This window comes from Aulonocara stuartgranti (genome assembly GCF_965226115.1).
Source record: "Aulonocara stuartgranti genome assembly, chromosome: 6".
Classification (NCBI taxonomy): Eukaryota; Metazoa; Chordata; class Actinopteri; order Cichliformes; family Cichlidae; genus Aulonocara; species Aulonocara stuartgranti.
Window position 1 is genome coordinate 42201375 of NC_138944.1, and position 16378 is coordinate 42217752.

Genomic DNA, 16378 nt, shown 5'->3' on the forward strand with positions numbered 1-16378 from the left:
AGGTTGATCGCGCAGAGAATCGCTGAGCTTATGTGAGTGAGCGTGTAAAAGCATTTCAGTTCTGCTGAGCCAAATAAGACAGGTCAGGGTGAAGAAGTGACAGCCAAAGAAAAGCTTACCACAAAACGGAAAAGTTATGACAAATCAGACTATAAGGCAAAAAGAAAGTGCAGCTTTATGGTTTCATGGACAAAAGAATTTCTGTGGCTGCAATATGACGAGCTAAATAACCAGGGCTGCACATAAGTGGTCCGCAGGTGCGCATTCGCTGTCAAAATAAAAAACACGCACAAGATAAGAAGTTGCAACGCGTGTTTGCGTACATAAGATTTTCTGGAGGAGGACAGACATTTGTTTAGAACTCTTAAAGATGTCAAGAAGCTCCTTTAAGCAATTACTGTGATGTTCCTCCACCTCCAAACGAATGTCAGAAGGAGTCCGAACTACAAAAGAAGCACGTATTCTCGGAAAAGTGGTTGCAGGAGGTGAGCTGGCTTCAAACAAATGATGAACGCACAGAGATGTGGTGCAGAATGTGCCGTGAAAATCCCACTCTAGGACAAAAACAGCCTTTTATATGGACGCAAACGCGCGCTGCAACTTCTTATCTGGTGTGCGTCTTTTATTTTGACAGCGAATGCGCACATGCGGACCACTTATGTGCACCCGTGTAAATAACATAATGTTCTGCCGGGTGTGGTGTTGGTTTTCTCTCGATTTCTGAACTGACAAGCGCCTTTGTTACTGGGACCAGTCATTTTAACTCATTCACTGCCAGCCATTGGCAGTGAATGAGTTAAACCCATTGACTCATACACTGCAATTGACGGCTATAGACGTCAATGGCAGTGAATGAGTTAAGAAAGGCCCCCATTAGAACCCATGAGAAATGCAAGAAATGCATTATTGCTCAGTCTGCAATATCTTTCCCAGAACAAACACCAATTGCAAATAACAAACTAAAAATAAACCTGAAAATCAGTTTAGAACAGCTACTATGTTGCAAAGAGTGAACGACCACTGGCACAATGCAGCAGTCTGTGCAAACTTCAAAACGCAAACGGCCTCGATCTTGGTTCCACTTGTCTCTTACCCGTGACTTCAGTGGAAATGTCAGATTGAGGCTCTGACAGACTGATTCATGTCCTACACAGTTCTTACAAGTTCATAGAAACTTCTGTTCAATTAGAACCAAGTGTTTGAGTTGATGATTGTAATTTTTATACAATGTTGTAATTTGTGTTTAAACTATTTTTGATTGATGTTTTGTTTCCGTTACAATATTATACTTTAATGTATAATATTGTAACAGAAACAAAACATCAATCAAAAAATTGCTCTCTTTTTTATTCGGGCTACTTACATTTATTTTGGGCTAAAACTGACGAGTCCCTGCCCGAAGGGCTACCAGGGGTTTTGAAAGTTTGCGAGCCCTGCATGTAAATGAATCAGAACAGTAGCAATATTGAAAAGTATTGACTTTTGTATAGTATTTTTTTCTCTCTTATTTTCTTTACTACATGTACCTGTATATTGTTTACATGTTTGAAATAAATGAACAAACAATAAAGAATAAACCACTCTGGATGCGAGTGGTCCAGTGCTGGACGCCTTTGAAAAACAAAAGCAACATGAATTATGTGATCCTGGATGGTAACAATCATGATTTTAAAATCTGGATCTTTCTGATCCTGAACTTGTGTGGGGCGTTTTTGTTTTTTGTTAGTTATTAGACACTGGGATCATAAAAAGACCATCTCCATTTTAACTGTCATACACGGCAACATGACAGAATACAGCAGGGGAACAAAGAGTGGCAGACCAGATGATGAGCTTTTGTCAGGGTGACAGATGTTGGCCTATTTTCTCTTCACTAATCTGATGCACAGAGCTGACTGACCACCATAATGAGCCCCCCTCTCCCACGCACGCACGCCAATCTGACATATTCATGTTTCTCCTACAGAGGACACACGCCCACTATTTTTTCCTCACACTTCCTGACACACGTGCACACCAGAGTGAGGTGTTTGCAAGATTACTGATAATAGTCTGTAACCTCATTGGCTTAGCATTCTCACACTCACAGAGTCTGCTTACCCCCCTAAATGTATGCTATCATGTGTGTGGCAGGTAAGTGAACCTGTTGGGAACATCCTGGCGAGTTAAGGGGTTAATGTCAACAATGAATTGGGGGTGAGGTTGCTCAATACTCCCATGGTCCTTTTGTTCCCCTCTGGCATCACCAGTGGACGACAACATTCCCACCATGTAGCAGGGGAGGTTATCCACCCTCCACAAAGCACACAACGTGCACATGGCACAGTGTTTATAGCTTTGGGACAAAAACCACCAGTGGGATAAAATAAATACATACTGGCAGCTAGTGCTAGCCCTCAGACTCCTACTAGATACACCGATGGGATCATTTCAGTGGCCGCCCAGCAGCCAATGACTCCATTGGCCTTTTACAGGTAAGAGGCAAAAATGGAAACAAGTGTCTCTGCAGATGCACCGTCACACTACAGTGGAGCACTGAAGTACATCACACACAAAATTCCTCTGCTTTCTTTTATTTGATGATGATAGACCAGTGCCACACACACACACACACACACACACACACACACACACACACACACGTTTTGTGTGTCTGGGCAGGAGGAAACCGTACCAATGCAGATTGAAATTATCATCATCATTATAATACAGTGTTGTTATAGTCATAATTATTATTATTAAAACTAGAATGCATTAGAGGAGCAGTGAAATTGAAATGGTCTGGACTAGCGAGCTACCACTGCTTACTTTGACCATCAATGATTTGTGACGCGGCGTCCATCAGCACAACCCTAACTGGACGTGCTGGGCCTCATTCATTAACGTGTGCACAGAAATGTTCTCGCTCTGCACGCACACGTAAACCAACAGCTGTGTTCGTGAAACCTGCTCATCACCAACTCTGTTCCCACCACCATGGATATGCTAGTGAGTGAGAATCATTCTGAGTGGATCGTCTGTGGTACTGGCAGTATTTAGCTACGTGCTGTGGCTCAGGTACAAAAAAGAAGAAGAGTTTGAATCAAAGTTGATTATTGAACAAGATTAAGTGTCGGGCTGGGCGTCGTCACTGATTTCTACCACTGATCCAATTCTGATTCACAAGCTCCCGATTCGATTCAGAAATATTATAACTCTGATCATTTATCAGTACATGTCCACATTTTTGTATCTGTGTATACAAACAAAGCTGACGCTGTGAGACTTCAGAGGTGTGAACATCACAGCAGATGTCTTTGTGTCAAAGGAACTGAGGATAAAACATGAAGGAGATTTTCCTGGCCTGGCTTTTATAGCAGATAATAAATCCACCAATCAACATCTGAACATTAGCTGATGCTGCTGAAGAGAAGCGGAGCAAAGTTACAGAGTTTGATCAGAGACACAGCTGAGAGTTTGTAATTTGGTATAATTTTTAAAAGTTTACATTTCTTTGACAACAGTAGGCTGATGCTTAATAAGCAGAGAGTAATGCAGAAACAGATCTGAGGCGGGAAACTGTTCTTGAAGTACAGAGAGAGCTGTGCAGGAAGTGTGATTTTATCGTGGTGGAAGCAAAACAGCAAAGGTCCGAGATGACGATGCTTATCAAACATGAAGTGTAGTTTGGATCTCCTTTTGCTGCTGGTTCAGTCAGTTTTAGTCGGAGTTACTCAACCTGCAGCATCAGAATCTGTGAGATGTCTGCGTTCAGCACCCGACGTGTCCACGATCCACGCTGTGGACTCCGTGGACTACCGGCGCCCATTTCCTGTTTTAGCTGTTCGCCGGTTGTTGACGTCGTTTTGTGAGCTTTAAGCTGAGATTCTGGCATTTCTGACAAAATACATTTATATTTAAAAATCGATTCAGGATTTAATGAATCGATGTCACTTTATTCAAACTAAAATCGATTTTTAAACCCGCCCCTTATTCACTGACCACCTGAATGAAGAGCAGGCAGGAAGCAGAAGATTAAAGACCAGTGCTCCCAACATTCATAAGAAGAGGAGCGACTCTGGTTTTATATGTTAAACATTAGGGAGGAACACATGAGCATGAGAGTGTGAAATGGTTGGTAATCCTGCTGAAGCAGAACAACACGGCCGCTCTTTGGAACATGTTACAGGTATGCACTCCGTTTACATGTGATAGTCACATTTGACTTAATTACTCACGTACGGCTGGAAAAAACACTTTAAAATGTTCATTAGTTTAAGTTAAACAATGACTTTTGGCTCCCAGGTTGCTGCATGAAATATTCATGCTCAGTTTGTGTGCACTCGTTTGTCTATTTGCCTAACTTTTAATGTCAGAGAGAGTGACATACGTGCCACAGGGTGCTGAAGAGTTTAGAAAAGAGTTTTAAACCTCATGTTTGGTCATAAATGAATCTCTACGTCCTGCATGTGCAGCCAAAACCAAATGTAATGATTGCATCTGATATTTTCATCATAATATAACTAATTAACGCATTTACACAAATTAATCTGCCATCACAGTCAATGCGATTAAAATTTTTCACACATTTAACGCATCTGGAGTGCAGAATGCCTCAAAATCCCTGAAATGTTTCTGTCAGCGCATTTCATGCAGTTTGTCCAAGTACAGTTACCTCCCCACATGCCCGACTGGGCAATAGGTCTGGTAGTGACGGGCAACTGAACCAATCAACTCAGTAGGAAGATGATAAACGCACATCAGCCCTCTCGATTGGACATTTGAGCATTAAAACAAATAAGACGGAACAGTCGGCTGATATAAAGTATTATGCACATTGTGCAAGAAGGAATTTTCTTTTCACCGAATCACTTCCAGCTTAAAATATCACATTGACACGAAGCACACGTTAGCCGGGGATGCTGCTAGCACTTTGCGACAAACCACTCAGGGAGCATCGGGGACTCAGTAAGTCTACCTCGGACACTGACTGACGCCAAGTGCATCGCAACAAACTGCAGACGTGTTAATATCACTGAGAACAGGCGCTTTACACAGCTTTGGTTTAGGGCTGGGCGATATATCGAGGTTTTTAAAAAAATATTGATATATTTTCATACGAGATATAAGATGTGACAATATCCTTCATATCGATATAGTCCATGTTACGTTATAATTATACTTGTGGAGCCACAAGTTTGCCTCTCTTTCGTCCACTTTTGTCTCTACGCAACGTTACTGAGCCTCGCCTCTCCTGCACTGAACACAACTCCCCCTTCTCCCCCATCGCTTCACCTGCAGGCAAGGACAAGATGGAGACGGCAAATCTCCGTTAACGAGTTACCGCGGATCGCCCCGTGCGTGGGGCTGGACGGCGTCAACGTGTTAGTGAGCTAACCGCGCTAACGACATGCATGGCCTAAAATCGACAGCGCGCCTTATGTATGAATTCTGGTTGTGCTTACTGACCGCAAACCGTTTTTATGTGATACATGGCGCTCAGCAATCTGTCAATAAATGTTTTAGTTCGACTTTGCTAAGCTACGGAGCTGCAGCGCTTGATGGATTGTCGGAGCATTACGGCTACCGTAGTAGTGATGTTTCGGTCGCGAACGAAACGGCTCTTAGAGCCGGGTCTTTGACGTGAGCCGGCTCCTTATTGGGAGCCGTGGGGTTTTTTTTTCTTTTTTCTTTCTCACCCTCCCTCTCTCTCTCCCTCTCGCACTTTTTTCCGCTTCACTCCGCATGCGAGCCGTGTGCTTTACGCTGGGCAGAGGGGGGAGGGGCGGTAGTTACACTGTTACACTCGCAGTAGCACAGAGAGAGAAAGAGAGGCAGGGACAACAACGTCCCATTAGAAAGGTATAGTAATCATCCACAGCTATTTTCAGTTGCAGGTGATAAAGGATTCAGAAAGTTTATTCATGCAGGTTGTTTCACTTTAAATTTGTTTAAAAGAAAAAAGCTGAAAATTTAAATAGTTAAAAGTTGAAATGTGAATAGTTGGTTTTTGTATTATATGATTTATTTATTACATTTTATGTAGAGTGGATAAATAAAAGTATATTTACGGTGGCCCCTAGAGACAAAGCACATACAAACTCCGCAGCAAAACACAACAGAAGTGCTCCAGGATGCTAGGGGGCAGTGTTGAGCTTTTGTTACCTAGTGGCTACACAAGCCAGCAAGTACCAACGACCTGATCTGGTGTGTGGTAGTAACAGGTAAATGAACCTTTTTTTTTTTTTTTAAATTATTATTTGAATATATATGAGTGCTTGTGTACAAATACACAAACAATACACACATGCTTTCAATTGTGTAATTTAAGTAGCTCTGTTTTGGAAGTTCAGTTAACGCTAGGGATGTGTTTTGGAGTTTGTACGTGCTTTGTCTCTAGGGGCCACCGCATATATTTATATATAAACATATATAAATAAAACCACTTTTTTTACATTAGTAATTCATTTTGTGCATAATTTTATATTATTGTTAATAATAAATTAAAGCAAAGAACAACCTGAAGAGCCGGTTCGGAGCTGAAAGAGCCGGTTCTCTAAAAAGAGCCGGAAATCCCATCACTAGTAACCATGTCTCCATACAGAGTTCGTCACGCAACGTCAAAGGTATGTGCCTTTTTCCACGTCACGCTGTGGCCACGTTATTGTTTACATGAGATGAACTGCAGAATGGCAGATATTCAGGGGTCCGTTCTTCGTACCTCGCTTACTACATCCAAGATCAAATCATCGCGCTAACTTTGAGCTCTCTATTCCGGTTCTCCAAACACACCTGTTGTTGACGATTAGTACAGCTGGATGAAGTAATGTGAGATCACTGGGTGGCTTAACAGGGGCTACGCATCGATAGTAGAAACATTGATCGGCAACCCTTTGATTGGTCGGCGAAAATGTCGAAGGAGCGCGCTCAGTATTTTTCGGCAGCAGAGCAAGAACTCTTGAGTGAGGGATTTCAGGAGTTTCAGAGTTTAATTAAAACGCAAGGGAACACTGCAAAGGCTGCAAAAGCAAGGAGAGAGGGCTGGCAGGAAGTTGCTGACAAATTAAACTCGTAAGTGATTTAATAATAACAATAATAATGGATTGGATTTATATAGCGCTTTTCAAGGCACCCAAAGCGCTTCACAATGCCACTATTCAGTCACTCTCACATTCACACACTGGTGGAGGCAGCTACAGTTGTAGCCACAGCTGCCCTGGGGCAGACTGACAGAAGCCAGGCTGCCATATCGTGCCATCGGCCCCTCTGACCAACACCAGTAGGCGGTAGGGTAAATTTATTATATTATATTATATTATATTATATTATATTATATTATATCATATTATATTATATTACATTATATCCTTTCACATTAGAGCCACAACAGGACCCACTAGAACATGGGAACAAGTAAAAGTGAAATATAAGAATATTCTACAGAATGGTAATATTTATCACTTATATTGCTTTTCGTCTCTTGGAAAGAGACCCTGAAATAATCTGTTTGTTTGTTTATAACAGCAACCAAGAAAAGGGCAGAGCAAAAAAAAAGACAGGTGGTGGTCCTGCACCCCCCCTTGTCAACAAGTTGGTTAATAAGTAAATAATACCCTCACGGGAATATCGATATCTCTCTATGAGCACACTGTCGCGCTGAGCTAAAGGATCCTGTCTGTCCCGCAATATACGCTGAATTCTGAGGACTCTCCTTATCAATCTTGCACCTTCCGCAATGGGTGGCTCGCGTATACAGACAGGACATGGCTGCGACAGGCTTCCCAAATCCACCTTCGCTTTTATAGCCGTGGTCTCTCATCTTGATTACACGAAGTAATTTACAATTACTACTCTGAAATATGAATTACATCTGTAATAATCACATACATGTAATAGAATGTTAATAGTACATTTCCCTTTTTTAGGAAATGACCTGTATGTATCTGTGTGACATCAATAAAAGGATCAAGTGCTGCATTATCTTTAGTTACATTGATGTTATTTATTTATGGTGAAACAGTGGAAAAATATCGCTGTTGCTTTCGTATGAATGAAGCGGACATACCTGCGTGGCCGCGATCTAATCCTGTTTACATAAAGTAAACCTGCTCCCGAGCAGGTTTACGCTTACGGATCTGTTGCTATGACAGCAAGTCCCGGATGAGCTTCGGAGAACCGAACGATCCAAGATCACGCGAAATCATCAATAATCAAATCCAGCTAACTTACTTAGCGAGGTACGAAGAACAGACCCCAGATGAACAGTATTTTGTCTCTATCTGCAGGTTTACACGCAGTTACTGTCCCTCCATTTACAAAGGCAGAGACGTCACAGTGTGATTGTTTTACATGTGGTTGTTTTTTCCTGTGTAATAATGTTCAACATTGCATCAATACATTTTTCTCTCTGTGCAAAATGTGTTCAAAAACATAAACAGCTGTGAGATCCTGTTTGTCTGTGATTTGAACCGGGGGAACAAACTGTGTCAGGATCAGCCTGATGTTATTTGTATCCTGCTGTAACTTTACTGTATAAAGAGCAAACATCTCCAACATGTCAGGAGCAGTTAGTCATTACAACAAGTGTTTGTGAACTAAAGATCAAGAATGTGGGATCCTGTTTGTCTGTGATTTAAACAGCCCAGCGCTGCTCCTGAAGAAGGGGAACCTGCAGGGAGACCTACCTCAGCACCTGTGCAGGTGAAGCCAAAGGGCAGATTTGCTTCACCATATTTTCTAGTCTTTGGCTCAGAATGAAGTTGGTTTGGCAACATATTCAGCGACGCTTCATCTCCTGCTTTGTGTTTGTGTGGGAGCCCCGTGCTAGCAGTGTCCAAGCATTGTTGGGGTTTTTTTTCCCCTTTTCATGCCGCGACCCCCCCCCCCTTGCAATGGCTCTGCGCCCCCCCTAGGGGGCGGGCCCCACACTTTGGGAAGGTCTGAGCTACCCAAACATGCAACGCTGACTGTAAAATAACCAAACGGAGCAATAAAACAATGGAAATGATCACAGCCCATGAACTGTGTGTGTGCGCAGTGTTTGCACTCACGTGAAACAGAAGAAGAGCGTGGTGGAGCCGACGAGGAAGAACGCTGCTGCTGACACAGGAACGTAGCGTGAAGGTCGCAGGGGTCTGCTGGACGGGACTACAGCATGAGGGAGGGGGGACGAGGATGGACCCCGCCCTCCGCTCTTACTACTACTGCCTGGCATCACTTCCTGTTAGTAGTGATGTGTGTGTCCACTAACTGCTATCCAAAGTCATTTATCATCAGCCTTAAACGTTCCCTTACGTGTACAGAGAGGGTTTGGTGTGCAGGGACTGTCGATAATAGTTGGAAGGTTTCACTTCTGAGATGGAAAAGAGAAAAATGCTTTACTGCACGCTCAGATGGGAGGAGGGCTGGATGCTTGTTATCTCAGGTTCTTAGGTCAATCCTGATCAACTGTGACAGATTAAAGTAAGCTTACAGGTCTGTGCTGTAAAAGCCTCGTTTCCCCGTCTGCCTAAAAAAAAAAAAAAAAAAAAAAAAAAAAAAAAAAAACCAGGTGGGAAGACAGGCTGCACAAATAAGCCACTGAACGTAAAGAGGAAGGTGCCTGATCCACCGTGTGCCACGAGCAAACACGCTAAAGTTCTATTCTGTTTATTCCAACGTGTCAGTCAAGTATGAATACGACAGAAGGCGGTCTTTCCCAAAGGTCCCAGAACAACTGGTCCGCAAACGTCAACAAAACAAAACAAGAAAAATTGGCAAAATGATAAGAGTACAGTTTTAAATGGAGAATGGCTAATTGTGAAAAACAAAAACTATTTAGTACTTTGGTGCTGTGAAAAAACTCAAATTGTAACAGAACCTCGCAGCCTGATTGGTCCTCAAATAGGAGAAGGGTGAGCGCAGAGGCGGAGCTGTTTGGGTAGCAAGCAGTGAGAAATGTGATGAGGCTTAAAAAGAAAAGTGTGAATGAAAAATAAAGCACTGGATGAAAATGTCACTGCTTTGTGTTTTTTAAAAGCCGAGTCCTTCACATCAGCAACAAGCTCGTCCACACTAGCAAAATGTTCTCAGGTCAGGGGAACGATCCGAGGACAGGCTTTAAATTTAAAAAATGCATCAACCCCGACTGGCCTTCAGTCCAGGACTTGTATTAGAAACAGCAGTCTGTAAGCGGGCCAATGGAGTAGCCTGGTTTTCTTGTGTCGGGGCATCCCTAGACCCCGCTGGTGGCCGATTCAAACCACCACACCTGCAAGCTGCACTGTAGATGTGATCGCAAGACAGGAGGCAGTTTGTGAGTGGGTAACACTTTCCAAAACAACTGGGGGAAAATCCAGTAGACCATCCATTAGTATCCTTTTCATTAGTATTGGAAGTGTTGAGAAAGAGCCAAACAGGGAGGCCCGGGCTATGTGTAAACAGGTAGTGGTATCACATCAGCCAGCCATGGCAACACGGACCTACTCTGTTCCTCCGATGGTTTCATGGGTGTCAGTTATGCAACAGAAATGTCGGGCATCCCAGCTTCAGGCAGTTTTGTGTTTTTGTGCCCTCTCCTCCAGGGACGTCCCTCCACTTCCTTCCCTAGCAGAGCACTGAGGCATTGATAACACCCTCCCCACAACAATCCCGTGGAGGTTACAGTCTCTCCAGAGCCGTGCCCTAAAAACAACCTCAACAAGAAGGGAAAAGTGGTGCCTTTAATATGTAGGAAATAGAGGTTCCAAAGGCCAGCTGTGTACTGAGTATTCCTCAGGATGCAAACACGTTTCCTCGTCTGGTGGGTAAACAGATGAAACACTGGAACAGTAGAATCTGTCCGGAGTCACAAACAGCTGAATCCAGTCCCACGGTTGGTCAGGATGCTCCTATAGTGGTAAGAACAGGAAGAGAAACTATTATTTTCCACAGCCTTTGGGAGCTGCATTCACTGATCAGCTGTCACTGATCAATAGGATCAAACGCTGCTGCTGTGGAATTACTGACTGACTGCATTCACTTTTATTAAGAAAACAGTAACTCGAGGTGCTGCAGTCAGTGGTGCTGGAAACACTACCTCCTCAGACTGTTCTGATCAGCAGTGCTGCTTACAAATCAAATAATGAGAAGACATGTTTTATGTTTCACAGCAGGGATTTTCCCAGGGGACCAAGAACCAATTCAGGGAGTTGGGAAGTAATCCTGCATTTGGATGGGAGAAGGCAGCAAGAATGTCCATCTTATGCTGCAAGTGTAAAAATCTATGAAAAAGACAATGAGGGAACTAATCTGACAGAGTGTGACTCTCCGTGTTTAAGTGTACACTGAAACTTCAAATGGAAAGTATAATGGCAAAAACAGAAAATCATTTTATGGTCAACTTCAAAGTTTGCCCACGGACTGCAGTTGGTGCTTCCAGGGTGTGATGGCTGCACCTACAGCCACACAGTGGTAATACCCACCATGTTAGTGTGGAGGCTTATAAGTAACCTTGCATTCACATGTCTTTCTTTAAATATAGGAATTAATTTACAGGACAATAAATAACTGGTTTTGGTTTAGAGTTAATTCACATATCCACATAACGCTGCCTTCTAAAATAAGTGCGCACATTTTAGTTTACACTGTTATGTATGATTGATCTTTTTGTTTTCTGCGTTACCGTAGTTGGAGCTGTTCCAGTCCCTTGATTAGGAGCCAAGACGTGGAAAAGGGGCGGAGCGAGCTTTAAAGGAGACTACAAATTGGTTCACGCCATAACTCAGGACCATGGGGGGGATTGGAGTTCATTATGTTTAGTTAGGTTTTGTGTGTTTTAGCCCTTCTCCTGTTTTTGTGGGCTGATCAGCCACTATTTAAGTTTCTCCTTTGTCTCCTTAAGTTAGGTCAGTTTGTTTGAGCTATCAGTTGTGTTGTCAACTTTGAGTAGAGTTTTGTTATTTTGACCTCTTTTATGGGCCCAAGATTTTGATTCTTTTTGCATGAGTTAACCAATTATGTTTTTAGGGTTAAATAAAAAATCATTTTTTTGGACTTTAACCTGTGCCTAAGTTTCCTTCACTGCTCGGTCCATCACACAGGGCCTGACGATGCTTCGTCTTGTGATAAGCTGTCAGACTGTGCTACCAAAGAGTAATTCTACCTCACAGGCCAAACCTCTGTAGCTTTACAGGTTAGTTTATGTATGTGACTTTTGTTAACTAAGTAAAAAGTGTTACTGGTAATTTGATGAGAACAGTCAAAATCTAAAAATAAGGGTCTTGGGGACAGACCGTCGCCCCCTCGGCACTGCCTGCATGTGTGTGTGCTGGCAGAACGTTGACTGGCAGCGTCACAGGCCAATCCCTGCCTTTCTGATACTGCAGCAGAGCCCAGCAACAAACTGGGAAAGCTAGTATAGGGACATGGTTTAAGATGCTGAGGCTGAATTTGATCCCCTCTTCAACCAGCTCCTCCATCACACTCGTAAAAGCTGCTGCCACTTGGAGCTCACGGCAGTTTTTTTGGTTTACAGGCATTTCCTGCCATTCCTGAAATATAGTCATGCCTTGGTTAGGACAGACTCAACAGTGGGACGCGCTCGCTCTGTGACACTGCACAGGTTAGCTTACAGTCTGATCATGTGGAGCAGCAAGGACCTACCCTCATTGGGCACAACACACTTCCTGGTGCACAGACCGGGAAAGTGGGAATCCCCTCAACGGGGAGTAGGACTAAGAGGTTTAGGAAAAGGGAACCAGCTCTGTATCCTGGACTCATCTCATGAAGGAAGCTTATGCCACATCACTGACTGGCACATTAGGTGCTGGTGGAGGCCACTGTGATGGCATACGAGTGCCAGGACTACAACTTCCTGCGTGCACGTCACACCGGAGGAATGTCGATCTCACGGACCCTTCCTGAGTGTTTCTGTGGAGGACATCAGTGCAGCAGCTCGTTGGGCATCTCCACATACAGTTGTTAGCTTACTGCCTCAGTGGGACTGTGCCCTCACTGCCACACTCAGTCTTTTGTGTGGGTTCTTGGCTTTAAGCTGACCTTTAGGGTGGACGTCAGGTTGAAGCATGTGGGTTGATGAGTTGTAGGCTTTGTAGCAGACTACAGCTCCCATACGAGATGCCCAGTGGTTACCAGAGTAAATCCGGATTTCTGGAAACTGAGTAAAGCCGGCCAGTCTGCCAGGGTCCACCTAGGCCTGAATGAGTTATATTTCAATGTCCGTCAGACTGACAATGTTTTATAATTCTCACATCAAGGTACGAGGAACCAGTTACTGGAGGTGAAAAACATTTTAGTTATATAAAAACCAGACTTGATTTAAAAAAAGAAACTGAAATGGTTTTCTAAACTTACAAAAAAAAAAAAAAAAAGACTAAATGTCTAGAGGAAATATCCTTAGTATTTGTATCTGTTAGTTTGTTAATAAAACAAATAAACTTACCCAACGAGTTGACAGACATGTTTGAGACTCTCGATGTCTACAATTACACCGTGAGTCATCTGCTTTCAAAAATCAGGTTTTTACTGTACCATCTATACTAATTTTCTTAAAAACTTTCCTCTGACACATGGCCTCCATACAGTAATGATTAAAAAGACTAAAACTAACTGAAACTAAACATCTTGAAACAATAAAAACTAAGAGGAAATAAGACAATCCACTCTGGAAACTAAAACCAAACTGAATTCAAAACAAAAAGTTTGAAAACTAACTAGAAATGATAAAACTACGATAACTCTGCTGTGAACAAACGTTAGCTATGAAAACTTAACAGATCACTTAAAGCCTGGATCAGTCCGTTTCTATTAGAGATTAATTGGCAGGGAAAAAACAACATCATTTTGATCGAACAAAGTTATAAAAAAAATAAATAAAATGAAAGTGCACATGTCAGGACTGCAGTATGTGGTCACCCTGAGGGAGCATTCAAAACTGTTGGATCCAAAAGCACCAGGAGTATTTCGCTAAATTCTTGAGCCACCACTCATTTCTTTACATTTTTGTGAGCAAAATGGTGCAAACACAGATGGAAATGCTTCCTATAACCCACAGACAGACCCTGTACAATTCTAACAAGTTTCTCCTCTTTTCAGCAACGGGTCTTATGTAAGCTGGTCAGTACTTCACAGTGGATTCATGCTCCCATCAGGCAGAATCTCCACCCTTCAAGAAAACCTACAAGCACAATGGCACCACCTTCCATCTGAAGCAGCCTACAGCGCTGTCAGCACCTATGCACACACAGATACTGGGTGTGTATATCCTGCTGCAGTCCCAGCAGCAGACAGAGCCTTGATATATGCAAAGTGGAAAAAGGATGGCTTTTACTCAAAGATTATAATCTCCGAACACTGGCTGTGAATTGTCATTTTAATCGCGTTGAAAAAGGAAAAATCCCAGTAACGTGTCAAGTGCAGCGCGGGGATGTTCGGCTGATCCCGCAGAGCCAGGCGGCTGCCCGATTTACATGAAGGAAGCGGGCAGCGGACCAGACTCGGCCCTGCCAGGCTGGTCTTTACAGACGAACAGGGCGTCACGCTAAACGGCTCTGTGAAGCTGCCAGTGTTAACATGGTGGTCGTTATCATTACCATCCTTTCAGAGACACCGTGCAGTGGTGTCAGGGCTTCACTGCCAATACTCAGGAAGCAGAAGCTGACGGAATGTTCTGAGCCCCCGAGTGAGCGACACACAGCCCACACTGAAGCCGGGGTGGGGACGCAGAGCATTAGCCACCGAGAATGGTGCTAACGTCAAAGGGATTGGAGAAAATTTCGCTAAGATTTCAATTCCGGTGATAGCTAGCTTACACGCCTATCTTCATGAAATGAGTGGGATGGAGAAAACGAAGCCGAGCCACAGGACGCGAGAGTACGGCCACAGCCACGGGCTCTGCCTTGCTACTATGAGCTATGTGGACATCTAAAAATACCATTCATACAGGCACTCCACCGACTGCTAAAGCTCAGTATAACGCTGCTGCCCGAGTAAGCATTAACATGAGCTAACCGTGAGCTACCTAGGTCTGTACTGCTTAACCCTGGCTAGCAGCTAGCTAACAATTCATCTCACCTGCGAGGTTCAGTTCCAAACACAGTAAACCCGATGTTTCACTGTTGGTCATGTTTTTTCTTCCTGCGGTTAGAATGACAGAAAAGTCGTTGTATCCGTCAGAAATCCATACTCCAGCCTTTCAGCGGTGATGGGGTCTTGTCTTGGTAGCTAGCTGTACCAGTTCCTGGCTAATTCAAAGATAAATAATCAGCTAGCAGCCCACCGATACGTCTTCCGTCATTTTACTACAGGCGGCTAGCTTGACCAACTGTTCGTAGAAGAGGCTGCTCGGTTTGTAACTTATCCAGGCCCGTGCAACGCCGAGAGGCCGCCAAATAAACGTAATCCCACAATAATTACGTGTTCTTCTCACAAATCCATAGTATTACTGGGTAACAGACTCTCAAAGAGCGACATATTTCTCAGTACTATTAAACTCTGATGCCAGCGTCCAACAGCAGACTTATCGCAATAAAAATAACAGTGATTGGACAACAGGGCTGTCAATCACCCTACAAGCGTATTGTATTCCTTCTGCACCTGCAAGCCCTCCCCAGTCCCCGCCCCCTGAACGCCGAGCGTCATGATTGCTCTTTATCGTGATAAAATTGATAGAGCAGCACAGAGCAGCACCCACACGTGTTAAAATACTTGCAGCTGAACGTTATTGTCACTGAGGCTGGATGCTACATAAGCTGAGGGTTTAATCCTTTCATGTGACACACTGACACAGTAACGTATGTTTGTTATATGTGTATGTGCACCCGTATTCTCGTTATAGGACTAACACACGCACACGCAGACACCAACAACACAAAGGAGAGATTAAATGGACAGCAGGCGCTGTGATAAGCGCACAAACAAGTCCCCCACCAGCAGCCACAGACACAAAATCGCTAATATTAAATCTAAAATCCTGCCACAGGAAAAACATAGATGCGGCTGTATTATGGCACGGTGTGTGTGTGTGTGTGTGTGTGTGTGTGTGTGTGTGTGTGTGTGTGTGTGTGTGTGTGTGCTTCTTGAAAGACTGGACAGTTGGTGAAGGGGCAATCATAGAATTGAAAACAAAAACCAATGGATTTTGTGATGACCCACTTCTCAGAGGGGGTGGGGGTCATTATGTGCACTTCAGTCTAAAAACCTGATTAGTAAAGAATAGGTTACATTTTTTCACTACTTATCACTTCATGTAGACCAATCAGTCATAACAAAATTCACAATCAGTACTGGTGAATATTGTAGTCTCAGTTATTTAACAGGATTATTGACTACACCTTTCCTTATTCCAGTGAAATTTAAATGTAACACACAATGCCTCTGTGGTGTTATTAATGAAATAATGACTCAGTGTAGCACATCATGT

At 43.4% G+C, this 16378-nt stretch overlaps 1 protein-coding gene across 2 annotated transcripts in view; it reads right to left on the bottom strand.

Annotated features, from left to right (window-relative positions):
* The window catches only part of zdhhc5a (zDHHC palmitoyltransferase 5a), a 31846-nt gene extending 16276 nt beyond the window's left edge, over positions 1-15570 (bottom strand). The window contains exons 1-3 of one of the 2 annotated variants that reach the window (XM_082536600.1): positions 15031-15570; positions 9452-10847; positions 9030-9331 (exon numbers count right to left, since the gene is read on the bottom strand). In XM_082536600.1, the coding sequence (XP_082392726.1) occupies positions 9030-9193 (164 nt within the window). In that variant the 5' untranslated portion in view covers positions 9194-9331; positions 9452-10847; positions 15031-15570. Of the gene's footprint in view, positions 1-9029; positions 10848-15030 lie in introns of both variants that reach the window. The other variant, XM_082536599.1, reaches the window with a different exon arrangement.
* Positions 15571-16378: the final 808 nt, after the last annotated feature.